General features: G+C 63.8%; 5 protein-coding genes across 5 annotated transcripts; 1 reads left to right on the top strand and 4 right to left on the bottom strand.

Annotated features, from left to right (window-relative positions):
* Positions 1-3: 3 nt before the first annotated feature.
* CHLRE_10g426950v5 (uncharacterized protein) lies at positions 4-4,256 on the bottom strand. The gene is made up of 10 exons (XM_001702670.2): positions 3,819-4,256; positions 3,412-3,604; positions 3,081-3,248; positions 2,714-2,803; positions 2,324-2,467; positions 1,910-2,130; positions 1,566-1,713; positions 1,173-1,335; positions 600-820; positions 4-412 (listed from the first exon to the last, which is right to left on the bottom strand). Exons 1-10 carry the CDS (start codon positions 3,851-3,853, stop codon positions 272-274), a joined length of 1,524 nt encoding a protein of 507 aa, XP_001702722.2. The 5' UTR covers positions 3,854-4,256; the 3' UTR covers positions 4-271.
* A 58-nt stretch (positions 4,257-4,314) lies between these two features.
* On the bottom strand, positions 4,315-9,326 carry CHLRE_10g426900v5 (uncharacterized protein). Its single transcript, XM_043066571.1, has 8 exons — positions 9,014-9,326; positions 8,443-8,577; positions 7,573-7,902; positions 6,702-7,349; positions 6,053-6,268; positions 5,361-5,797; positions 5,013-5,190; positions 4,315-4,841 (listed from the first exon to the last, which is right to left on the bottom strand). The coding sequence occupies exons 1-8, from the start codon at positions 9,179-9,181 to the stop codon at positions 4,509-4,511; spliced, it is 2,445 nt and encodes an 814-aa protein (XP_042919968.1). The 5' UTR covers positions 9,182-9,326; the 3' UTR covers positions 4,315-4,508.
* A 68-nt stretch (positions 9,327-9,394) lies between these two features.
* CHLRE_10g426850v5 (uncharacterized protein) lies at positions 9,395-13,466 on the bottom strand. The gene is made up of 7 exons (XM_043066570.1): positions 13,121-13,466; positions 12,656-12,850; positions 11,918-12,484; positions 11,413-11,703; positions 10,869-11,311; positions 10,255-10,441; positions 9,395-10,083 (listed from the first exon to the last, which is right to left on the bottom strand). The coding sequence occupies exons 1-7, from the start codon at positions 13,385-13,387 to the stop codon at positions 9,787-9,789; spliced, it is 2,247 nt and encodes a 748-aa protein (XP_042919967.1). The 5' UTR covers positions 13,388-13,466; the 3' UTR covers positions 9,395-9,786.
* Positions 13,467-13,514: 48 nt separating this feature from the next.
* Positions 13,515-18,766, bottom strand: CHLRE_10g426800v5 (uncharacterized protein). The gene is made up of 7 exons (XM_043066569.1): positions 18,378-18,766; positions 17,951-18,130; positions 16,638-17,681; positions 16,138-16,368; positions 15,648-15,919; positions 15,223-15,415; positions 13,515-15,004 (listed from the first exon to the last, which is right to left on the bottom strand). The coding sequence occupies exons 1-7, from the start codon at positions 18,618-18,620 to the stop codon at positions 14,801-14,803; spliced, it is 2,367 nt and encodes a 788-aa protein (XP_042919966.1). The 5' UTR covers positions 18,621-18,766; the 3' UTR covers positions 13,515-14,800.
* A 110-nt stretch (positions 18,767-18,876) lies between these two features.
* CHLRE_10g426750v5 (uncharacterized protein) lies at positions 18,877-25,252 on the top strand. The gene is made up of 12 exons (XM_001702502.2): positions 18,877-19,470; positions 19,601-19,618; positions 19,800-19,971; positions 20,267-20,392; positions 20,724-20,960; positions 21,254-21,360; positions 22,582-22,729; positions 22,944-22,996; positions 23,438-23,547; positions 23,883-23,895; positions 24,256-24,463; positions 24,684-25,252. The coding sequence occupies exons 1-12, from the start codon at positions 19,271-19,273 to the stop codon at positions 24,837-24,839; spliced, it is 1,548 nt and encodes a 515-aa protein (XP_001702554.1). The 5' UTR covers positions 18,877-19,270; the 3' UTR covers positions 24,840-25,252.
* The last annotated feature ends 18 nt before the right edge of the window (positions 25,253-25,270 follow it).

Raw genomic sequence — 25,270 nt, 5'->3', positions numbered from 1 at the left:
GTTACGATTGCCGGCTTACAGAAGGGACAATCTGATGCTGCCAGGCGACCAAATTCGCGCCACCAACACTCCAGGGTTGCTGCACAACACACCCTACCGCTGCCAAAATCCGTGTAACTCCGCGCACAGAGAGTGCCAGCCAAGGTGCCAGCCAAGCCGAACACCGCCAGATCCCCACCACTTGCATCTACGCCACAGTCGGGAAGCACGGGACAACACCCAGGGGTTGCGCCGTGAGGTTCTGCCCACAGCGTGTACTACCACTGAGGAGCTACCGCGGCTCGAAGAGCACCGTGTCGGTGCCGGGAGCCGGCGTCGTGAACGGCAACCAAGTCGCGCGTTCGAACATGTCCGGCGTCTGCAGCTTCAACCGGTGCTTGCGGACCAGCAGCGCCACCATCGTCTTCACCTCCTGGCAATCGCAAGCGTGGGTAGTTGGATGGTTTGTGGGAGGTTAGGTCGGGATGGGTACCGTATTGCACTGTATAACTGTGCGTTGGGGGCAGTGAAGACGGCACGGCGGGGTCCTAGCTATCCCTCAACGGAGTGCTGCTGCCCTTGCTGGGGTCCCCACGTTCACACACTTGCTGCACACGCACCATGTAGACGAGGTGGATACCGGCGCACATGTGTTTCCCCACGCCAAACGTGTAGTAGTACTTCGGCTTGGTCTCCTCGCTGAGCCAGCGCTCGGGCCGGAACGCGCCCTCGAAGTTGTTGCGCCAGTCCATGTGGGCCGGCACGTCCACGCTCGTGTCGCCATCCCACAGCGCCGGGTCAATGCAGTGCATGAGGAAGGAGTAACTGAGCAAGAGTGCACCTGCAAGCACGCATGCGACGTTGAAGCGTGAGTTCGATTAAGGGCACATCACGCCCAGTGCCAGCCCAGACGGTCCTTTAGGCGCACGCACACACGTGCACTCTCCTGCGTGTTTCCCATCCCTTGTGCTCTGTCACACACACACACACACACACACACACACACACACACACACACACACACACACACACACACACACACACACACACACACACATCGTACACACTGCCCTGTGCGCTCCCTGCCCCCTGCGCTTGCAACACGACAATGCCCAACAGGCCAGCCTAGCCCCCTTGTCTCCTCACGCACACAACAGGCCAGCACTCCCCCCCGACCACACAGCACACCCTACCTGTCGGCAGAGTCACGTCCCCGACCGTCAGCGGCTCGGACAGGACACGCATGCCGCCGGCGGCGGGCGGCAGCAGCCGCATGGCTTCCTTCACCACCGCCTCCAGGTACGGCATGTCGGACACAACTTTGTACGACAGCTCACTGCCGTACTCCGCAATGACCTGTCAATGTTTGGGTACGTGTGGCGTTCTGGGCAAATATCTCGCTTTCACTGCTTGCAAGCGACAACAACCTCCGCTACCATCTGCATTCGCATTCGCATTTACGCATTTCAATCTCGCTCCGCGCTGCGCGCGTGCATTTATTAATGAAAACCAGTGAACAAGGCAAGCGCACACACAGCGGCGTGTTATGCGGGGCTGCAATCAACCTTAGCCTACAGTTCCCGCACCTTCTGCTGCTCGGCGAAGATCTCCTCCTGCACTCGCGGGCTCATGGCGACCAGCGCGAGCACCGTGAACAGCGTCACGCGGGTGGTGTCCGCCGCCGCGGCAACGGCCTGCAGCACAGCGATGGCGGACTCGCGCAGCCCTGTGGCCCTAACAGCAACAACAATTAAGAAGTGATGCCGTAAGTAATAAGTGAAGGGCGCAGAGGCCAGTGGGAGGCAGGCGGAAAGCTCCATTCCGGGGTGGTACACGCCAAGTTGGGAGCACAGCTGTCACCCAGTCACCTCCCTGGCTCTTCCAACTCTTCTCGCACTCGCCCCCACCAAATGCGTGCGTCACGACTCACTTGAGTCCGAAGAATCCGAGCATCACCGCTTGCGGCAGCCGGAAGAGCGACTGCTGCTGCCCCTGCGGCGCGGGCGCCGCCGCCTCCGGCCCACCACCACCACCACCACCACCACCGCCTCCACTGCTGCTGCTGGCGCCCATGTCATCGCCCTCCTGTTGGTCCAGCTGTTGTATGAGGAGCTCCGACATAGCGGCCATGTCACCGCCCACCTGCGACCACTGTGAAGTGGAAGCGAGGGCGCGTACCGGAAAGGAGAGGCAATCACAAAGGTAGCCGTTGGGCATGACGGAGCCATGGATGAGGCGCGTGGTGGCTAGCTGGGTCGAGGACACAGGAGGTCGAATCACTTGCAACGCGCAGCGATGTCGCGGTTTTCCTTCCTCCAGCTGAAAGCGGTCATGTCAAGCTCACCTGTTTGCTGAAGCGGCCGTGCACGTCGCTGAGTGCCGGCATGAGTGTGGCGAGCAGCCACTTCTTGGCGGCCATGGCCCGGGCCAGCTTGGTGCCCGGCAGCGCCAGCGGCAGAACAAACAGGCCGTCCAGCCACACCTCAACCTGGTGGGGGTTGGGGGCTGCAGGTGATGATGCCAGGTCGTACCAGGTCCAGGCGGGTTTGCAAACGTGCGGTGGAGGAGGTTGCGATGAGGCTGGCTGGGGCTGTGTGAACGGCGGGGGATGGAGCGCGGAGGAAAGGCCGCGCGGTCGTGCGGCATCGGGCGCATCGCAAAGGACTTAGGGACGGACCCCAGGGCTGCCAGGGAACCGAAGGGCCTATCGTGCTCGGACGGTGCACTCCCGTACCTGCTTCTTGAATTCGCCTCGGTCCACGGACTGGGGCAGGTCCACACCCGCCACCACATCCACCGACAGGTCCAGTCCAAGCTTGCGGCACTGTGTGCAGTGGTGGGACACACACACACACACACACACACACACACACACACACACACACACACACACACACACACACACACACATGTCGCACAGTAATGAGATTGCAGCACCCACATGAGTTATGCACCAAGTTGCGCCGGCGGTCGCACCCGCCCCTAGGACCGTATCACCAAGCCCAATGGAAGGACCAGCGCGCATGTCGCCACAAAGGGTGAAACCGGTGCAGCCCAGGCATGGCCCTCTGCGGCACGTAGCTTCCATGCATGAAGCTTACCGCTCGGTAGATCTGAAGTTGGCCGCCACCCCCGCCACCGCCGCCGCCGCCCTGCTGCTGCTGAGCCTGCTGCGTCCAGCGGTCCGCGTGAGCCCGGATGACTTCAAGCACGGGCGGGAACAGTGTGTGCAGCGCGTGGGGCCCCACAGCCGCCATCGTGGCCTTGCGCTGCGCGTAGGAGAACGTGCAGGCAGTGCAGGGAAACAGGGGACTGGTTTGGCGGTGGCAGAGTAAAACTGCAAGTCCCTTGCCCCCAAAAGTAGGCAGTGTATTCAACCACCACCACTACATAGTTGCGGTGGTTGCTGGAGCTCAGCAGCGAGTGACGCACCCAGGTGGCGTGGTTCACCCGGTCGCTGTTGGGGCTGGGCAATTCAGTCAGCATTTTGAAGGACTTGATTGGAATCTCCGCTGACGCGCCCTCAGTGCGGTAAAGGAAGCGCCGCTGCGCATCCATGTCAGCGACCACCCAATAGGTGCTGCCCATCAGGTCGAGTGTGAAGACCGGCCCAAACTCCTTAAACCTGCGCCGGGGAAGTGGCGGGGGAACATCGGGCAGTCTTAGAAGCGGTTGACATCCCCGAGGCCATACTGGCCTTGCAACCCGCACCGCAGTTTAGATATCAGGATATCATTCCCAACAACGACAAGCAGCCTTCGGCAAGCTTACTCTCACAAAACACAAGCACACGGCGAGCACGCATGCTGGCCAGCCTCGCATCCCCGCGCAAACCCTACCTCGAGAAGAGGAACTCTGCAGGGCGCTTTGCCATTTTAATCGTGTCGCCGAGGAGCGGAACTCGAAAGCGCGGGCTCAAGCGCTTGCCAGATGACCGCAGCAATAGAATCGACGCCAGCAAAATGGCCAGCAGACCAACGAGCAGCTGCATATAATCCATGGTGTTTTAGAGCAGCTGCAAAAAGCTTTAGCTGTCACAACTGTGCTGGGCTTCCACCCTCAGAGCTACACTCAGAGCTTTAGTTGTTAACGAATGTATGTGCACAATACTACAACTATAGAGCAGCAGCACTAAACCTGCTTTGCAAAACTCGCGCCTGCGCTTCAACGCACCGCCGTAACCCAGTTTAACCCAGAACGTGAATACTGAGCCAGAAGCAGCTAGGCGATTAGGCCACCAGACAACTAGGCGATTGGGACATCAGACATCCATTATCCGAACTCGGGGCGCCTCGGTTCTTAACACAGTGGACTTTCAGGAAGGCGCACACACATTCGGACTCCAGAGCATCGCACACCTTGATGTGGAAATCCGGGTGCGATGAGTCCTTTCCCCCCAATCCCTATTAGTAGAACACGGCGTCCAGGGCGCACACCCACACCCGCAGCCATACCACCACGCGTCAACAACCGTACCACCACGATTACTGCGTCCTCCGAAAACCTCTCCGTGCTTACTTGCGCCCCATTCAAAACGCCGCCGCCAGCCCGCCGCCGCCATCCGCACCCGGCGGCCACCGCGCATCCAGCTGCACCCACACGGCCCGGTGCAGCGTCAGCGCCACATCCAGCCCCCCGCCACCGCCACCGCCCCTGCCGCCTCCTCCATCTCCTCCTCCACCTCCTCCAGCACCCTTGCTGTCGCTGCTGCTGCTGCTGCTGCTGCTGCTGCTGCTGCTGATCTTGTCGGCGCCGCCCGCGGTGTCGCCATCAGGGTGCGGCGGCGGGCAGGACACCACAATGGCGGTGCTTGTGCTGCTGTCGCCCAGGCCTCGGAACACCCGCGGCCGCTGGCCACCGAACTGCACACATGCACACGCACGAACACAAGGACATCGTACATGCTGGGTTGCATGCGGGCCTTACAGGTAGCAGCAAGTGATTACGTGCATATGCAGCGTCTTGTGCGTGGCTTGGGACGGGTGGTATGCGAGCGTATACATGCTTAGACATGCTCCCAGCCAGGCACGTACCCGCCACAGCTCGTACTCCACCTCCCAGCACGACACCAGCACTGGTCCCTCCACCGCCGTCAGGTTGTACTGCAGCCGGCGCTCCAGTACGAATTCGTACATCAGGCCGCGCCCGCCATGTGCGGCCACCAGCTGTACGTCGTCGTACAGCTTGCGGCGGTACTGCGCCGGGGCATACCTGCCCGTACATACGTCCGTGATGTGTGGCAGGGGCGGGAAGAGCCATGGGTGGGAACACTACAGCAACACGCAGCTACACGTTGATGTACAGTACTCAATCTCGCGCATTGCCACTTAGTAACAACCTATCTACGGTGCGTGCCGTACACACATGTCACACACACACACCTGGTAAGGGAGTGCCGCAGCAGCCCCGCCGCCCACCCCAGGCTCTGCTCCGACGCCCGCAATCCGTCCACACGTGCCGTGCCCAGCACGTTCCCCAGCTGCGACACCGGCAGCGGCTGCGGCACCCCCCGGTGCGGCTGCTGCGTCGGGGCCCCATGGCCGCCGCTGCCTCCGACCGCACTCTCGACAGCAGGTGCCGCCGACGGCGCTGACGCCCGCACCGATGCTCCTGCTGCTACTACTTCTGTTGCTGCAGCCCTTTCTGCTACTTCTGTTGCTGCTACTACTTCTGTTGTCGCTGCCCCTGCTCCTACTTCTGTTGCGGCTGCGGCTGCGGCTGCTGGGGCCCGGAGGTCGTCCACGACGCGGCGGCGCATGTCGGCGGCCTGCAGCAGTGTCAGCGGTGTGCCGCGGCGCAGCGGGACCGAGTGCAGCAGCTGCGTGCAGAGGGCGGAGGGTGGTGGAGGGCGGGCGAGGGCGGGCGAGGGCTTGGGAGGGCGGGCGCGGAAACGGTGGGTTGGAGACGGAGACACTACAGGGGCACCCAATATAGCCGTGTGCTGGCGTAGGGTCAGTAGGGACGCGCGCTTGCTATTCCTCACCTCCTATCAAAATCCCGACTTGCACGCCACGGCCGCACCAAGCAGTCCTCACGCGCTCTATCAGTCCTGCTTGCCGCACCCGCCACCCACCTGCAGCAGCCGCGCCACGAACGCGTCCTTGGTAGACACGAACTCCACGTCCCTCAGCATCTGCAGCTGCTGCCGCTCCTCGTCATCGCCGCCGCTGGGGTCTGCCGCCGCCGCCGCCGCCGCCGCGGTTGCGCGCTCCCTCTCCTGCGCCAGCTCCGCAGTCGCCTGGGCCTTGAGCTCGGCCACGCGGGCGGCGGGCACGTGAAACAGTCGGCGCTGTGCGTGTGTGCGTCAGGAGGGCAGAAGGGGAAGTGCTTTGTGTGGTTATGTGTTTGGTGGGCCGCCGGGTGTCGGAGACAGGAGGCAGGCAAGGGATGTGTGGGTCAGCTGCTGGAGAGGACACAAACAGCAGGCATGCCCTCGAGTCTCCAAAGCCCCGCGAACACTCATGCGTAACCCCCAACCCGCGTCATGAGCGGTAGACACACACACACATACACACACACACACACACACACACACACACACACACACACACACACACACACACACACGCAGCAGGTATGCGAGGTAACTTCAGGTAACATCCGTAAACCGTCGCTTTGCTGCATCGCATACACTGTCTTTTCGCAACGTTTTCCTTGTGCTCTTTAACACACACACACACACACACACACACACGACCACACGCAGACGCCGCCACCCGCACCTCCTTGCCGCCGCCGCGGACAGCCACCTCGTGCGTCATCCGCTGCATCGCCTCCCCCAGCTCGGCGGCGCTCGGCGCGAACGTGCGCTCACGCGGCGGCACGCCGGGCGGCAGCTCCGCCGCCGCCAGCGCCTCCAATGCACCCGGGTCATAGCGGGGGCTGCGCCGCGCCTCCGGCGGCTGTAGCAGCTGTAGCGGCAGCTGTGGCTGTAGCACGGGCTGCTGCGGCGGCTGTAGCAGCAGGTCGGCTGCGCTGCCGGAACGCGACGCCACCTGAACCTCCACCAGCACCCCTGGCGGCGCATGCGGGGCGGCAGTAGCAGCAGCTGCGGCAGGCCCTGCTACTGCTGCCGCAGTCGACGCCACAGCCACAACCACCTCCTGTTTCTGACCTCGCTGCTGCTGGTTCCGCTGCTCCACTGACAGCCCTGGAGGCGGCGCCGGGGCCTCAGTCAGCGGCGGCGCTGCAGCCGGCGGCTTCTGCGCCCTCTCCTCCCCGGTTAGCTGTAGCTGTCTGTTGTAGGCGGCCGAGAGGTGCGCGGCAAAGGTCTGCAGCGACTCAAAGTCGGCCATGCCGTGGTAGGCTGTGAGCGTCAGCACGCAGCCGCCGCCGCGCAGGTGCAGCAGGTACACGGAGGCCAGGGGAAGCTGCGGGCACGGGCGCAGCAGGCCGGGCGGGTCGTCAGTTTGGGGAAGTGGGCGGGGGGGAGGTGGGTTAACCGGGTGAAGTGTCAAAACACAATGTGTGGTTGCTGCTGTGTGCGTGGTGGGCTGGGACGCAGCAGGGGAGGCCGGCAGCGGGCAGCGATGTGACCCAGGTGTGCCCCCACACACATACACACCCCACAGGCCCACACCCACAAGCTCGCACCTTGTCCTGCACAATGGCCATGGGGTCTCGCGGCATCGCAAACTCCTGCCACACCCACGGGTTAGCACCGCTTCCGCCAGCCATGCCGCTGCGGTCACCCGGGCAAGCTGCGAACCCGCCCGCTGCAGCGGCGGCTGTAGCAGCGGCGGCTGTAGCAGCTCCATCAGCGGCCGTGGCAGCGGCGGCAGTAGCAGTGGCGGCAGCGGCACGAGACCTCAGGGGAGGTTTGGGAGGCGTGATGTCTGCCTCCACCTGCTGAAGGCTGGCGGAGGTGGCTGCGATCACCAGCCGGGCGCCGCTGTTGCAGCAGGACACATCAAAGGCGCCGGACTGCTTGAGAGTGGGGTGGAAGGGGCGGCGAGGGGAGAAGAGGAGCGGAGAGGGGCGGAGAAGGATTGCAGGGAAGCGGTGAAGGAAAGATGTGTGGGGCACGGATTGCGAGGTGGTGCATCAAGTACCGGCAGGTGCTCGACTGCCGGTGAAGGGTCAGGCCGTGAGGTGAGTGGAGGGGGGCAGGGGCAGGGGGTGGGGCGGGCCGCGCGGCGGGTGCCGGGGGAGAGGCGGGGCTTGGGGAGGCGTCCATGACTTGACGCAATCGCAGGCCGCACCCCTTCCATGCTATCTGTGTACGTACGCCGTCCCTCCCTCCTCCCTCCTCCCTCCTCCCTCCTCCCTCCTCCCTCCTCCCTCCTCCCTCCTCCCTCCTCCCTCCTCCCTCCTCCCTCCTCCCTCCTCCCTCCTCCCTCCTCCCTCCTCCCTCCTCCCTCCTCCCTCCTCCCTCCTCCCTCCTCCCTCCTCCCTCCTCCCTCCTCCCTCCTCCCTCCTCCCTCCTCCCTCCTCCCTCCTCCCTCCTCCCTCCTCCCTACGCACCTGCCGCAGCACCAGTCGGCCTGCAAACCACGGCACGGCCGCCAGCGCCTCCGCCAGTGCGGCCCGCAGCAGCTCAGCACTCAGCGCCTCCTCCAGCAGCAGCTGAGCACACACGTCACTCAGGCCCAGCAAACACTGCGTGCGTGCGGTCATTGCAGCAGTGCATGTCATTGCACGTGCACGCCTCATTCCAATTGCATGTCTCATGCATGTGCATGTCTCATGCATGTGCATGTCCCATTGCATGTGCATGCCTCATGCAAGTGCATGTCCCATTGCATGTGCATGCGGCAAGGAGGTCGTCAGGAGCAGGCGGGGAAGGCCGGGGTGCCAGCAGCAGCATGCGGCGGCCGTGGCGGTGAGAGAGGGCGGGCAGGGGAAGGACAGTACAGGACAGGAGGGGAGGGGAGGCAGGGTGCATGGGGGTAAACGAGGGCGGGCAATGAACGTGCTCCGCTTTGGGCCGTGTGACCCCGGACCCTCGTCCCCCACCCTGCGCACTCCGCTAGCTACGCTAGCACCGAGCATCCTCCCAAGCCCCCCCCCCCCGGAGCCCCCCCCCCGAACGGACCTGGTCGCCAGTCGACAGAGCTCGCTCGTCGTCCGCAGGGGCCGTGCGGCTGGTCGGGGCGGCCACGAGCTCATTTGACTCGATAGTGACGATACCCGTCGGTGCTTTAATTGCTTGCGCCGCGGCCGCAGGCACAGCGGGCGCCGAGCGAGAATTCTTCGCGCCCATCGCCCACTTGTATCGCTGCGAACCGACACAAGTTCGCACAACGGACCCGCTAGGACGCATGAAGCATAGCAGCGACCACAAGACAGGACATAGACTGCAGACTAGGGGGTCACGATCCCGGTCGGATCAAAGCGCTGGCGGTTGGTTTGACGTAACCCGGGCCGTGAACTCCCATGTACTTCGCGAAGATTTTCAAAACGCCAGGGAAGGCGCTGACTACGCGTAAGATGTCCCATATGTTTGACAGGTATGGCCTACACACTAGGTGAGGTGCTCGTAAACCCTTCGGACCCTAAAACCCGAAGGGTCCCGGAGGCGGGAGCCCCTCCGCGGGAGACGCCACCACCGCGACGGGACAACCCCCGCCGCCTTCACACCAGACGTTACGCAGCTGGCCACCCAGTACCACACACTGCGGGACTGAGCACGTGATGTCCAACCACTGCCGCCCCTCCCCTCTGACCCGATCACCCGGCAGTCAAGCTGTGAGCCGCCGCGCCTCACCGTGCCTCACGCCCCTCCCCTGCTCCATCCTTTGTACCACCCCCTGCTCCCCTAGTCCACCGCCAGTCCGTGTCATCGGCACCCGGCCCCAGCCCTCATCATCACAGCGCCGCCGCCAGGTCGCCGCCTGTGACCGCGTCCAGCTGGCGCCACACCAGCTTGTGCAGCACCACCACCATCAACAGGTCCCGCCTGCTACTGCTACTGCCGCTGCCAGTGCTACTGCTGCCGACAGCCACGGCCGCCCCAGAGGCGGCTGTAGCAGCCGCCGCCGCCGCCCCCGCCCCCGCCGCCGCTGCTACTGCCGGGGGCTGAGGCGGGCTGTCCACTGTGAGGAACAGGTTGGGGATGAGGCAATCGCCGAGTGGCAGCAGCTCCAGCGGCGGCTCGGGTCCTAACTGCAACCGGCACACCACGTGGCCGTGGGAAGGGGAAGATGAGAGGGTGCGGCGGCACCGCGGCAGCGGGTAGGGAGGTAGGGAGGGATGGGAACAGGGAGGCAATAGGAACAGCAGCATGCGAGGGTCAACAAACACGTGACGAACCGCGTCTTGTCTGGCCGCGCCTACCTGCCACAGCTTGTGCTGGATGATCCAGTGGTTTATGAGCAGCGGCCCCTCGGGCGCAAACAAGCACGCCTCCCGCCGCCGCCAGCCCGCAACCAACGTGGTCATCAGCCGACGCGCGTCGGCGCCCGGGACCGCCAACAGAGACCGCAGCTGCGCCAGCGTGTCGTGGAAATGAGGTACGACGTGGCTGCGGCGCGTGGCACGAACGTGTGTGTTAGGGAAACGAAGAGAAAGTGTGTGTATGTGTGTGTTAAAAAACGAAACGAAAGCCCGCCCAGACGACGCGAAGTGTGTGTATGTGTGTGTGTGTGTGTGTGTGTGTGTGTGTGTGTGTGTGTGTGTGTGTGTGTGTGTGTTGAAGAGCATAAGGAAAACGTTGCGCAAAGACAGTGTATGCGATGTGCGGTTGCACTTGTGTTAGCTGAAATGCATGCGTTGCAGCAAAAGATGCAAGCAGCACGCCGAAAGCCTCGCTACTCTGGTGCGGTGCCCCCATGTGCATGCCATGCAGGCGTGCACCCATCACACGCTACCCAAAGTGCCCGCCACCACATATACATCCATCACGTGACCCCGGCACCGCACGGCGCCACACACCATATGTACACACTCACTGCGTGATGGCGGTGCGGATGCGGCTGGCCAGGTGTCCCAACCGCTCCTGCTGAGAGGGGCACGGCGGCAGATCCAGCCACACCCCGTATGCCATGTTCCCAAGCTGGCGCATGGGCACCAGTTCAGCGGCCCCGGCAGCAGCACCAGCAGTAGCACCTCCACCACCTGCAGCAGCAGCAGCCGCTGACGGCAACCCGGCTGGTGCAGCCGCGGCGGAGGTGGCAGCTGCAGCTGCCGCCGCCGCCAGCTGCTCCGCAGCCGCAGGCACACCGCCGGCGCTACCGCTGCCGCCCAGCGGGACCCGGCCTTGGCCGTGGTCTGCTGCGGCTGCGGCGCTTGCCTGCAGCTGCTGCCCCGGCGGCCCCTGCAGCCGCCGCCGCATGTTCACCAGATGGAGCAGCACCATGGGCCCCTGCCGCCGCACCGGCAACGCGTGCATCACCTGTGCACGTGTGTGGGCGGCGGCATGGGTAAGTAGCATTCGCAAGCATGGCCTCGCCTTATTGCAAGGTTACGGAATGCAATTACACACGCGTTACGCACCTGCGTGATCCGAGCTGATAGCGCGTCCCTCGCCGACACCCACGCCGCCCCGCCGCCAGCGGCAATCGCCGCGCCCACTGCCTCTGCTGCTGCTGCTGTTGCCGAGGCATGCAGCTCAATGCTGCCGCCGCCGCCCTCCTGCGGCCGGCCCTTTAGCCCCTTCCCCTGCTGCTGCTGCCGCTGCTGCAGCTGGGCCGCCTCCTCCTCCTCCTGCCGCAGCTGGAGCAGCTCGGTGTGGGCGCGTTGCTTGATCTGCTCCAGTCGGGCCGCCGGCACCCGAACTACACGGCCCTGCAGCAGGCAGCGGCGGGCAGCAGCAGGCAGCAGCGGATAGAATATCTCGACGAGTGAGCGAGAAGAGTGTCAGGAGGGCCGGCGTATGTGCTCCCTTCCTTGTGATCCAGCATACACACACACACACGCACACGCACACACACACACACACACACACACACACACACACACACACACACATCATGGCCCACACATGCGCGCACGCACCCACCTCCAGCCCGCCGCCGCGCACCACCACCTCCCGGATGTAGTGGTACACCACCACCGCCATCTGCCAGGGCCGCGCCAACATATAGCTCTCGGGCCGCGGCGGCACACCCAGTGCTGCTGGTGCTGGTGCCGCCGCCGCAATTAATGCTGCCGCAGCAGGTGCTTGCGTTGGGTGCGCGTCCGCGCGTGCGGCGGTGGCGGTCGGGGGCGCCGCTGGCCCAGCCGCCGAGGCCACAGTCGCCGTGCCGGTCGCCGCCGCAGCGGCGGCTGCGCCTGCCGCCAGCACCTCTGCCGGCCACTGCGGGTTGAAGAAAGCTCCTGTGCGCGGGTTCACGACCTCCGCTGCGCGCGTCTGAAAAGACCGGCTGTCCAGCTCTCCCAGCAGCATGTCCACCGGCGGCGGCTCCCGCGCCGCCGCCTCCGCCGCCACCCGGCGGTTGTAGGCGGCCGAGAGGTGCGCAGCAAAGGTCTGCAGCGACTCAAAGTCCGCGATGCCGTGGTACAAAGACAGCATGAGCAACGCGCCACCGCCGCGCAGGTGCAGCAGGAGCACGGAGGCCAGCGGCAGCTGCGGGCGTGGTCAGGTGGTTTGGGGAGATGAAGGGATCGGTGATTGGCATAGGATATATGCAGGGCCGTGACGCGACGCATGCAGTGCCACACACAGGTGTGCGAGGCGTGGCGCCGGGAACCGAAAGGGGTGCGGAAAAAGGCTGCCGATGGGGACCCACTGTCTCACCTTCTGCCGGACAATGGCGTCTGCATCCACCGGCAGCACCAGCGAGCGATAGGGGTTGAGCACGGATGTGCCGGGGGAGGCCATCCCTGTGCTGTTGCGCATGGCTGCCTCCGCCTGCTGCAGGCTGGCGGAGGTGGCGGCGACCACCAGCCGGGCGCCGCTGTTGCAGCAGGACACGTCAAACTGCCGCCCGCCCTGCATGGCGGTTACGGACAAGTCCAATGCTGCACAACTTGAAGGATTCAGGTTTGCGGCCTGGGGCATGCCTATGACTTCCCGACGGTTTGTCCACGCCATGTGCATGAACCTGCACCCTATACCAATCGAGTGCACCAAACGGAATGGCCTTCATCTAATCCGCATACACGCACGATCACCAAGCCATACGGTACTACCAGTGCCAGGCCGGTCTACTCTTGCACACGCCATCCGTCCTCACAACCTCCGTGCCCACCGCCCACCCACCTCGCGCAGCACCAGCCGGCCCGCAAACCACGGCAGGTCCGTCAAGGCCTCTTCAAGTGCAGCTTGGAGCAGCGGTGCCACCAGCGACTGCCGGAAGAGCAGCTGAAGTCCAAAGCTGGACGCATCTTGCATGGCCTGGTCTGTCTCGGCCATGGCTGGCCCTCGCCGAGGGCCCGTCGTCTCATCAACCTGGCCTTGAACGAGAACATCTGATAGTACGCGGAAGTTTGGCCAAAAGCCTGACGCCTTTGAAGGCGCGGCGCCCATTCTCGGAAATGTGTACTCGAGTTCAAACTACTCGAGTGCTAGTCCGGTACATGCGACGCAGTTTAACTGAGTATCGCAGTATCCCAAGTACTTCCTGAATGTTAGAAATTTAGGATTGCAGACGACAGGGAAAGTTCTGCCCGATCCAACTGACGCGGTGTTGCAATCCCGATTCTGATCCCGATTGCCCTTCCCGCTTTCATGAATTTAGTGAAGTCTATTTTGATGAGCACATGCGGCAGGCAAATGGGGCGGATGGGAGACCGCCGCGCCGTTTCCGACACGGACCGCACGGGCTGTGTATCGGCACGGTTCTGCAGCAGTGCCAATCCCAACAACCCCGCAAAGTGTTGCGTTTTTTTTCAAGCACACCCAACAAGGCATGCCTATCAGGTCCGCCCCGCACCTTATGCCGCACAATAGCTCCGCCCGACACCCGAGCGCTCAAACTCTCACCATCACAGCGCCGCCGCCAGGTCGCCGCCTGTGACGACCGCATCCACCTGCTGCGATACCGTACAGAGCTGTTGCTTTGCTATTGTACTGGATTAACTTATAGCTTATTCATCGTGCAATCACGCAGGCCTCATCCTCAGTCCGTCCACTCTCCACAACCACACCCTGCCTACTGCAGCCCGCTTCTCACTCCTCAACGTTACAAGCAACAAAGCAAACAGCAAGCCCCACAGTCGGTGCTGAAAACCCGAAAACCCCAAGTTCACTTTGACCTAGTGGCCGTTAGGCGTCTCTCAGTTGCCTCCCACCGGCAGATCAAGGGTGGGTGGGCGGGAAATAGGCACTTCAGCCATAAAAGCAAAAACACGGCAGAACAGTACTGTAAGATAGAAAGAGACAGACGGCAGATGCTGCTACCAGCAGCAGCTGCGCTACTTAGCCTCCGTGCCATACCACTTAATCGTCGTGAGAACCTGCCTTCTCCGACGCTCATACTTCGCTCCGGAGAAGTCAACATTTTCTGGCCACCATAGTGCATTCACGCTCTTGCCACTCCACGCCCTGAGGGGCGGAGCGCCTACCCACGCTTCGCAGTAACTCCTTCGTTAGCAGAGCCAATACCGTATTGTCTGCTCCTTGACGCCTACAAGCAAGTCCGCACAGGCATCAACCTGTGTGCGTGCACCTGCTGCTCATCCTGCACGGGCAAAACGCGTGCCAAACTAAATGATACCGTACGCGGGACCCAAACCTATGGCAATATGATGACAGAGCTTTAGCCCAACAACTCCCCAAGGCTCAATCAGACAATCTCAATCCTGTAAATCCACTTGTCTCACGTGTCTACTGTTCCAAGACCTGAGGGCACGCTGCACAAACTTTACTCCTACTTAAAGCACGCAGCAGATCACTCCTTCCAATACGGCACTTATGATTATGCTCCAGCCAAGGCTCCAGCTAGAACGCGGCTGCCAGGTCCTTGCCGTACATGGCATCCAGCTGGCGCCACGTCACGCGGTGTAGCGCAGCTGCCAGGCAGGTGCTACTGCCCGCGGCGGCGCCGGGGGCTGCTGTTGATGCGATGGCGGGGTAAGCGAGCACTGTGTTTGGCGCCACCGTGCCATCCAGGGGCAGCACCGCCACGGGGCGCTCCGGGCCGAACTGCGTGTGCGTGGCATCATGTTTGTATGTTGGTACCCGAAGCACGTGAGCAACACTGTGGCTGGGTGCCAGTAAGCGGACAGGGCAAAGCAGACAGCGGGGCGCAGCCGCGCGCGCAGGGGCGGCCTGCCTCCTTCTTGCAACTGCCATACAGCAAACTCAAAAGGCAACTCAGTACGGCACCGGTTATCAAACTCATCGGCAGGACACGCACGCACCGTCAGCAGGTCAGGCCGCACGTCCAGCGCCGCCACCGTCAGCGGCCCCGCCGGTGACTGCCCGCACTCCTGCGGGTGGGAGGCTGCCGCGGACCCCGGCAGCAGCAGCAGCGCAGCCCCTGCCTGCGCCTGCACCTGCTGCAACGCGGCGCGCGCCTGCGCCAGGCTGCGGCTGAGCTGCGGGACCACATACCTGTACTCATGGCAGCATGAGGCATGCATGCGGTGTGTATAAAAGGGAGAAAGGGGCTTGATGGGTTATGTGCAGGTGACCCGCGACCGGCCTAGAACTACGAGACCAACAACCATCCGACAGTAGCCCAACAGGCGCCCACGCTTTTGGCTCAGCCTCCCAAAGCGTTCTGAACCCCAACGCAGCCTTAGCTAGCCATGTATCCAATGCTTTGCTAAATCCGCTCGCTCACCCCAGGGACTGCCGCAACTGCCCCGCCAGCCGGCCCAGGCTCTGCCGACTCGGCGCCGCCGCCTGCATCCGGGCTGCGTAGCTGGCGTTGCCCAGCACCAGCGGGTCAGCAGCAGCAGCCGCGGACGCGGAAGCCGCAGCCGTCTCTGCCGGTAGCAGGCCGCTCAGGCTCTGCTGGCCGCTCAGGCCGCCCAGGCGGCGGCGGCGCAGGTCGGCTGGGCGCAGTAGCGTCATGCTCGGCCACATCTGGCGCAGCGGCGTGGAGTGCAGCAGCTGCGAGCAAGTACGGGCGGCGTGTGCGGCATCAGCGGCGGCGGTGGTGGTAGTTGTGGTGGTGGGGGAGGGGGGCCGGCGGCGGCAGAAGCGCGACCCCGCTGTGTGGCGCATGTCAGCATGTGGTACCGCGGTCACGAATGGTCGAGACGGCAGGGCGGGCGCAGACAGCTAGCCACACCCTGTCCCTGGCTGATCGCGCACACCCATGCACTCGCCTGCATCAGGCGTGCACACAACACGTCATTGCTGGATACCCATTGGACGTCACGCAGCGCCGGGCCATGCCACGCGCATCCACAGCAGGCGGCGTTGTCGTTGCCGCCCGCCGCTGCCGCCGCGTGAGCTGCTGCGTGGGACTCCTCCCACTCCTTCTCCTGCGCCAGCTCCGCAGTCGCCTGGGACTTGAGCTCGGCCAGGCGGGCGGTGGGGAGGTGCAGCAGCCGCACCTGCACGTGCGTCACATGGCAGAAGGCCATATCTATGGGCAAGGCCGTATGGGCAGGACGGCGCAGTAACTACGACCTTGATTGCTCGCCAACGTGAAGCAAAGCTCAGCCACCACATGCTCCCAAGGCTTAGACACGACCAGCAGCCATGCATGCTGCCGGACGCTGCCTGAAGCTGCTTGCACGCAAGCATGTGCTGATTGAAACGGTACAGCCCAAACAACATCGATTGGATGCTATGCTGCTAATGCATGTGCAGTAGGCCTTACCTCGCAGCCCTGACCCAGGATGTCCGTGTAGATGAGTGACCTGGCCGCCAGCAGCGCCCACGTCGCCCACCTGCCGCCCGCCACCAGGGGCGCCGCAGCCGCCGCCAGCAGCAGCCGGTCCGGCCGCTCCGGCACGCCCTGGGGCAGCGGCCCCTCGACCGCCAACGCCTCCACCGCATCCGCACGGAACGCTGCACGCGCCGGCTGCTTAGCTACGGCTGTAGCAGCTGCAGCTGCGGCGGCAGAGGCACGCTGCGCGGCGAAAGGCGACGGCAGCTGCTCCGCAGCGGCAGCGAGCGCCGTCGCCAGCCGAATGGGACTGGCGGCTGCGGCTGCGGCGGTGGCAGCGGTGTAGGTGCTGCGGCAGGCGGCGCAGCAAGCACTCACGACTGAGCTGGCGGCAGCGGCGGTGGCCTTCCGCGCGGCGGCGGAGGCACTGCGCCGCGGCGGCGGGGGGCTGCCCGAGGCCGCGGTTGCTGCTGTGGCGGCCGTGTCGCTATCCCCAGCTACGGCCCCCCCGTCCTCCTCCTCCTGCTCCTCCTCCTCCCAAGTGATCTCCTCGAAAGTGAAGGGGTGGCTGGAGAGGGTGCGGAGCTGGCTGCTGCTGCTGACTCTGGCGCTGATGCTGATGGGGGCGCTGGTTGTGGTGGCAGCAGCGGCGGCGGCGGCCCCGGCGACCCCGGCGGCAGCAGGGCCGCCGCCGCACAAGGCACAGGGCGCCGCCAGACCGGCCGCCGCTGATGAAGCCGCCATGCCGGAAGCGTGCGCAAACGGTGCGATGCCGATGCTGCTGCACACGCTGCGAGCGCTGTCCATGGAGCAGTGACTGCCGGTGCGGCTCACCGCGTCGCTGCCGCAGTGGCTGTCGTGCTTGGTCGCGCTGCTGCTGCTGCGGCTGCTGCCACCGGCGCCGTCGGCGCCAGACGCCGCCACCTCCACCATCCTTGCCGCTGCCGCAGCAGTTACAGACGCCGCCCCGGGCGCCTGAATCTCCCGGATGTGGGTGGCGGTGCTGTAGGTGGCGGACAGGTGCGCGGCAAAGGCCTGCAGGGCCTCGAAGTCGGCCAGGGGTGCGTACGCGGACAAAGCCAGCAGCGCGCCGCCGCCGCGCAGGTGCAGCAGGAGCACGGAAGTGTCATCATCGTGTGTGTGTGTATATAAAGCTTGGAAGGGGTTGTATTGGTGGTGGGTCACGTGGGTGCATGCCGGGAACGCTGTTGCAGTGTCCGATTCGATTTGTCACGGCCCTCGCATGCTCCAGCCAGCGGTATGAGTCAAATACAGGGCATCCCGGCTAGCGAGATACTACGCACCTGGTTGCGGCAGATGTGGTCAGGAGATGTGGGAAGCGCGAATGCGGCCCAGGGGTTCAGGGGCTCGGCTTGGACTGGTGCGTGGCCCACCGCTGCCTCCGCCTGCCGCAAGCTGGCGGAGGTGGCGGCGATCACCAGCCGGGCGCCGCTGTTGCAGCAGGACACGTCAAAGGTGCCGGACTGCGGGAAGTGAGAGAGGGCAAAGGGCAAGAGGTCGGGGGCGCAGGGGGGTTGCCTCGTCGCGCCCGGTAGAGAAGAAGGGCAGGGGGTGAGGGACGGCGAGGGAGCGGCGTTGCAAACTGGGGAGGCGAAAGGCCGTCCTTGTGTACGTGAGTCCCTCCAGTGGACTTCGAGAGAGCAAATTGCGCAAAACGTTATTCACACCGCCACAGCGCGGTAGACTTTGTGGGTCTTGCGAGTGACCTGCCTTTCCTTGCACGAGCCGGCCCGCGAAAGAGGGGCAATTGCTCAGCGTCTCCGCCAGCGCGGTCTTCAGCACCGGCGCTGCTACTGATGATTTGAGGAGCAGCTGGAATCCACGGCTCCCATTTGCGGTCTCAGCTTGGTCCAGGAGAGAAAGCGCCTCAAGTCTCGGCGCTGTCGCATGCCGGCAACAAACCAACTCGTCCGCAAGCACCTTGACGTCTGTTAGTAGTATTGTGGATGCCATTGTCAAGAGTTTGCACGGCCGGCGCCGCAGCGTTAGCTTGTGATAGGAAATTTAGCAGGGCGCCTCGCAGAAAATTGCAACCCCTCCTCACTACAACCGCAGTCCGATCTTTTGGGGATACCGGACAGTGAATAGGTCTATGCGGAACTGGAACTTTTGTGGGAGTCGAGGCATACATAACGGGGTCAGAATGGCCACCCGTCGGGACCTGTCACTGTACCGGCTGCGTGACCTTGCGGGGTTTCGTTACTATCGAGGAGTCGACCGCCTCGGGTGACTTTGGCAGCCCCCCGCCGCTCCAGAAAATCAGTGATATCTGCTTTCGAGTGGGAGGCGGGAAAGGGTACTCTTATCGTGCGACCTGTGACGACAATTCACCTGCGCTCACGCCGTGAGCTGTGTCTTTGAGAACTGTACTTGCAGACTCAGTGTAGGTAAGAGTGATCAAACTCTCCTGTGGTTGGCGGGGACTGCTTGTGCCGGGGTTAGCGGGGGCGGAGTTTGGAGGACGCGGGGCGGCTTGGCACGCGCGTGGTCGCGGATGGAAATACCCGTTGGGCGGGAAACCGTATCTTTCCCGGTCCCTAGATAGATATCCCGGGCATGTAGCTTGAGAATGCATACCTACTTATAGCAATCCAGTCGTGATCATGGGCGAACAGGGCGCTGCAGCGGGCACCCCTCTCGCTTTGGCAGCAACGCTGCTAGCAGGCACCATCCTGGTGTTTTATATATACCAGCAGCTGAAACCTTCGAAGAGTAGGCTACCGGGGCCGCTTTTCAGCTGGCCTTTTCTGGGCGACACCATCGAGTTTGCCACCACCGACCCCACCAAATTCCTGTTCGGCAGGTAAGAGTAGTTCTGTGTGACAAACGGTTGCTATGGCAGCTCGGATTGCCCGGGGGCTCAAGGAGCCTCGAACATCAACGTGCATTTGCTGATGCTTCCACTTGTGCTCCATGTCTTCCTGCTCATACAGGTTCAAGCGCTATGGAAGGTGAGGCTTGTCCGTCACTTCCTGAATCAGACAGTGGTTTCGCGACGACGGTTGACCACCGCCTTCCCCTCCACCCGCGCGCCCTGACCCCTTCTCCCGTTCAAGCACTCCCTCCCATCCCCTTCGCCCTCTTTCCCCCCTCGACCCCTACGCCCCTCCCACTCCCTCTACCTTTCCAAAGGGTGTTCCGGCTAAGCCTGCTGGGCTTCACCGCCTACGTCACCGCCGACCCGGAGGCGCTCCGCCCGCTACTGGCGGACGAGGGCGGCCACTTCACCATCCCCGTGCAGACCTTCACGGCGCTCATGGGCGCCTACAACCTGCAGGCGCACAAGGAGGTGCACGCGGCCTGGGTGAGAGGACTGCGGGGGCAGAGGGGTGGGTGGGCGGGGCCAGGGTGGCTTGGCGGGAGCAAGGGGTGGGTGGGGGGTAGGCGGGGGGCAGGGGGTGGGGAGGGAGGCATAGGCTGGGGGGCACGGAGGCACGAGTTTGTGTGTGTGCGCGGCTTCGGGGGGGGGATGCTGAGCACAAGAGGGCGACGGCTGCGGCCGCTGTGTGACGTGCCCTGCAACCCCACCCCTCCCTCTCACATGCTTCCTCCCCCCGTACCTGCCTCCTCCCTCCCCTACCTGCTATCTTCCCCGCCAGCGCAAGGTGCTTATGGCCGCGCTGACCGGCAGCGGGATGGCCAAACTGGTGCCGGGTGTGGTGGCGGTCATGGGGCGACACGTGGAGGGCTGGGCGCAGGCGGGCCGCGTGGAGCTGTACGAGGCGGTGAGGGGGGGGGCAGGGGGGAAGGGGGGTAGGGGGGCAGCGGGGGGAGGGGGCAGGGATCGTGTGACAGAGAGCGCAGGGGAAGGAAGACACGCAAAAGAGTAGGAGGATGCGTGTATGTATGTGTGTGTACTGTGTGGTGCATGCATGTATGGATGGACGGATGGGGCCATGGCGGCGGTGCGGGGTGGAGTCTGGGTGCGTGCTTACGTGTGTGAGTCGGATGGGTGGGAATGAGTATCGGGCCTGTCCGCTCCTCGGCTTGACCGCCCATCCCGTTCCCCATCCCCGGCCCAACCCCACCTCCCTCGCCTCCACCCCCCTGCTCCAGGCCCGCACGCTGGGCCTGGATCTGGCGGTGGACGTGCTGTCGGGTGTGAAGCTGGAGGAGCGCGGCATCCAGCCCGCCTGGCTCAAGTCCCGCATGGCCGACTTCCTGGGCGGGCTGTACGGCCTGCCGCTGGCTCTGCCGGGCAGCCCCCTGGCCAAGGCGCTGGCGGCCAAGGAGGAGCTGCTGCGGGTGCTGGTGCCGGCGGTGGAGGGGCGGCAGCAGGAGCTGCTCAAGCTGGTGGGTGGAGGGGGCTGGTGGGTGGGTGCTGGTGGGTGGGGAGATGGAGGTTGGCAGGAAGTGAAGTAGGAGCGGAGGTGAGGCGGAGCGGGTGCTGGCACAAGGGGCATTGTGATTACAATGTGACATGAGCGGGTGCTCGCGGCGCTTGCCACGGATGCGGTTAGCACCATGTTAGGGGTGCGGGTCGCCCCTGGAGGCCTGGACCGCACCCCACTGGCCACATCCCACCCGCTGTAGTGCCCAGTGCCTTGTCGCCTCTTCGCAAATCATGCCTGCCCTCCTAATCACAGTGGGAGGACAACGACCGCTCGGCGGCGGCTGTGGCGACAAAGCTGGCGAGCTCGCCGGAGACCGCCACCATCGCCGACGCCAACCTCCTAGGCTTCACGGCGAGGGGGTAAGGCAAGGGCGGGGTGTGTGGGGACTAAAGGTAGTACGGCGCGGGAAGACGGAAGGAGCAGGTAGGGGGTACACCATTTGACGGCCGTCGGGCAAGGGGCGGGAAGAAGGCATCCCCTCCCTATCCTGCGAGTGCTGGTGTGATGTGTGTCCGCCCCACGGTCCTGCAGGGGCTTGAGACATGTGCCCCTGCCCTCACTACTCAAGCCCCCTCCACTGCTTCTCCTTCTCCTTGTACACACACACATACACACACACACACACACACACACACACACACACACACACACACACACACACACACACACACACACACACACACACACAGGGGGGTCTCGTGTAGTCGCCGTCGCGCGCACCGCTGTAACGCCGCGGTCTGCCAACCTGCCTGTCCCGCCCGCGCACCAAGCCTGCCCCAACCACCGACGCGGCCACTGCGGCCGCGAGCATGCCTAGCCTCGGTGCCGCCATGGAGTGGGGAGCGGGAGGCCAGCTCCCGCCAGCCCATGGCGTCACACGCACACACACCAGCCTGTGTCTGACACTTGCGCACACATGCGGGATACGGGTTATGCGCGGGTTCGGGGGTGACGGGCACACGCCCTTTTCTGCCAGCCGAGTCAGCCCGGCCCAGCGTCTCTGCAACCGCCGCCCGCCATGCGCCCCATGCAGTCGGGCGCTATTTGCAGCCGCGCGGCCCCAGACTCGTTCCCTTTCACGGGCATAGTTAGTGGGTGGGCTTTGGGAAGCGTGTTAGGACATTAGATAGCTTGCTTGCTGCACGCCGCCCTCTTCCACCGCTGCCATTTCACATGTCCGTGACACTTCTGTGCTGCCGCCCAATGCCTTTCCATTCCCATGCTTATAGGTGAGCTCGACTACGACCAGCGGGCGGGAATCCGGGAATTAGGCGTGCTGGGTAAACGTTGTTTAGCGCGCCCAGGGTGCGGAGCATGGACGCATACAGGTGCATCGCGGGGTCAGGCCGAATGGTCGCCCGTGGGGTTACAGGCTTATCGCGGGTAAGTATGACTACCTGGGTGACGGCAACCACGCGACGCTCGGTAAATTGGTAGGTATCCGTAAGTAACTCCGGCGTCGTCTGGGCGGGCTTTCGTTTCGTTTTTTAACACACACACACACACACACACACGCGCGCGCGCACACACACACACACACACACACACACACACACACACACACACACACACACACGCAGCTGCACCACGCCGCGGGACGCCGCCATGACTGTGCTTCACGCGGTGATGGGCGCGGCCGACACCACCCGCTTCGCGCTCTTCAACACCTGGGCCATCCTGGCGATGAGCCCGCGCGTGCAGGACCTCATATACGAGGAGCAGAAGAAGGTGCGCGTGCTGCGGGGTGCCGCGGAGTTGAGACCAGACGGCAGTTGCTGAGTGATTGATTGATAACGTTTGGGTTACGCTGGGCGGCTGGTTATGGGCTCTGTACACTGGTGCACTCTCACGACCCTCCAACGCACATCCAAACTATGTGGCCAGCATTTCCCCCATGTTACTGCACTGCTTATATTGCATACGCGTATGCCGCTTTGCGCAGGTGGTTGCAGAGAACGGCCCCGAGCTGACGTACAAGACGGCCATGAGCATGCCGTGAGTGCGGCATGCTTTGTGTTTGCGTGTGTGTGTGTGTGTGTGTGTGTGTGTGTGTGTGTGTGTGTGTATATGTGTGTGTGTGTGTGTGTGCGCGTGCGTGCGCGCGTGCGTGCGTGTGCGTGTGTGAATGAGTGAATGTTTGTGCCATGTGTGTTGATAGAATCAGTGTGCACGTAGCGGAGGACAGATGCAGATGTGTGACGACTCTTGGGGCGACAACTTGTGCTCGTGGTCATGCAACCAGCAGGCCCCCTTTGCCCAACGCTTCCTTCGCGTGTCGCGTACTGCGCCTGCCTGGCCCCTGTGTGCTCCCTCAACTTGCTGCGCCTTATTGCAAGCCGTGCGCTCCCCCTCACCCCCTCACCACCCCCACCCCCACCCCCCTCACCTCCCCATCCCCACCCCACCCGATCCACTCCACGCCCCCCCCCTCCTCAGCTACCTGGATGCGGCCTTTAAAGAGGCGATGCGGCTGCTGCCCGCCTCCGCCGGCGGATTCCGAATGCTCACCAAGGAGCTGCGGGTCGGTGACGTTCTGCTACCGCCAGGTGCGTCCTTTTTGGGGTGGGCGGCGGGTGACCAGTGCCGATAAAGAACATGATACGGTATGCCATGGGTGGGAGCAGAGGGGTTGCATGCACGGCGTAAGAGTTTGCGCGGCGGAAGGGAAGGAGGAGGCAGTGTAGGCGGGCGCGCAAGGTGCGGCAAGGTTGGGGTGGCCAGCTCAGGGCGTGGGCAGAATGTTCGGGTGCTGGTGCATGGGATGCACGAACAGTGAACCTCTACTAACACGGTGCTGCCTCGTTCCCTCGGTGCCTGCTGCTGTGTGCAACTCGCTCGTCTGCACCTTCGCATGCTCTCTGCTCCGGCCCAATTGCTGTAGGCACAATCATATGGTGAGTGCCAGGCCGTGTGTTCACTGTTCAGCCTCTCGATCGCTCTCCGCTGCGCAGCGCAGTCGCTGCTTACTGTCTGTGTTTCGCCACCGCTCCACACACACCGGCGCCCACTGCCGCGCTAACTCCCCCCCCCGTTACTACAATACGATCAACCTACTTAGAATAGTCGTTAGACAAAATGGGAGAGCAGCAGCAGCAGCCTTCGGCGGGTCTACGCGCTGGAGCTGGCCGCTGGACTTCACGGACATCGGTAACAACGCGTCTACGCTGCAACTGTACCTGCCTACGACTTCACTTCTTAATTAATCATGAATGTAACCCCCCCAAACACACACACGCTCCGGTGCGCCCCCTCAGGTTCCACGCGCTGCTGCTGCAGACCCTGGACCCGGTGCTGTGGGACGGCGACACGAGCGTGGACGTGCCGGTCCACATGGACTGGCGCAACAACTTCGAGGGCGCGTTCCGGCCCGAGCGATGGCTCAGCGAGGAGACCAAGCCGCGCAGCTACTACATCTTTGGACAAGGCGCGCACTTGTGCGCGGGAATGGTGCTGGTGACGCTGGTACGTTTGTGGGCCGCTGCGTCTAGGTTTACGCCTATAAACCCAGTGCCAGTGCCAGCCGGAGGTCGGACGCTTCGACGCCCACTCACCCAAGCCTCAGCACGTCCGGCCAGAGCCGTTCTGTTAGCACGCCCGAACCCAGCAACGCCCTTTTGACATGCCAACCGTAACGCCTCCTCCGCGCTCTGTGTGCCTGGTCGCTCGGTCGCTCCCCCCGCAGGAGGTGAAGCTGCTACTGGCCATGGTGCTGCGCAAGTGGCGGCTGCAGCTTGAGGTGCCGGACATGCTGGCGCGGGCCGAGCTGTTCCCCTACACCAAGCCCGCCAAGGGCACGGGCGGCATGCGGCTGATTGCGCGGGAGCAGCCCGTGGCGTGAGGGGCAGGGACGCAGGGAGGCGTGAATTGGGGCTCGAGGGTTTTGGAGTCTGGAGCATGGTTTGAGGCGGGGGCAAGGTTATGGCAGTTGCAGGGGGTGGGCTGTGGCGATACCTATGGACAGCAGGAGTAGGGACGTGAGAGGTGTTGGGCCAGGTTGGGCCGTGTCAGGTCCACGTGTTGGTCAGGCCCCGTGTTGAAGGCCGCAAGAATGAAGTTGGAGATACGCAAGATACGCGTCGGGAGTTGGGGGGGCGAAGAGTTTGACATCTGCGTGCTACAGCATATGAAGTACTGTACTGCGGGCTTGCAACATGGCTGGGGGCGTGGGGCTCAGGCGGCCGGTGCCCGGGGTGCCTGCGCGACTCTGGAGGGAACTCGACTGATCACACGCGTGTGTAACGGTTGACTGTGATGGTCTCTGCCCCAAAA

Source organism: Chlamydomonas reinhardtii, chromosome 10, assembly GCF_000002595.2.
Source record: "Chlamydomonas reinhardtii strain CC-503 cw92 mt+ chromosome 10, whole genome shotgun sequence".
NCBI classification, from domain to species: domain Eukaryota; kingdom Viridiplantae; phylum Chlorophyta; class Chlorophyceae; order Chlamydomonadales; family Chlamydomonadaceae; genus Chlamydomonas; species Chlamydomonas reinhardtii.
The sequence above is the reverse complement of the archived record's forward strand: the minus strand, read 5'-3'. Positions and strand labels throughout refer to the sequence as shown.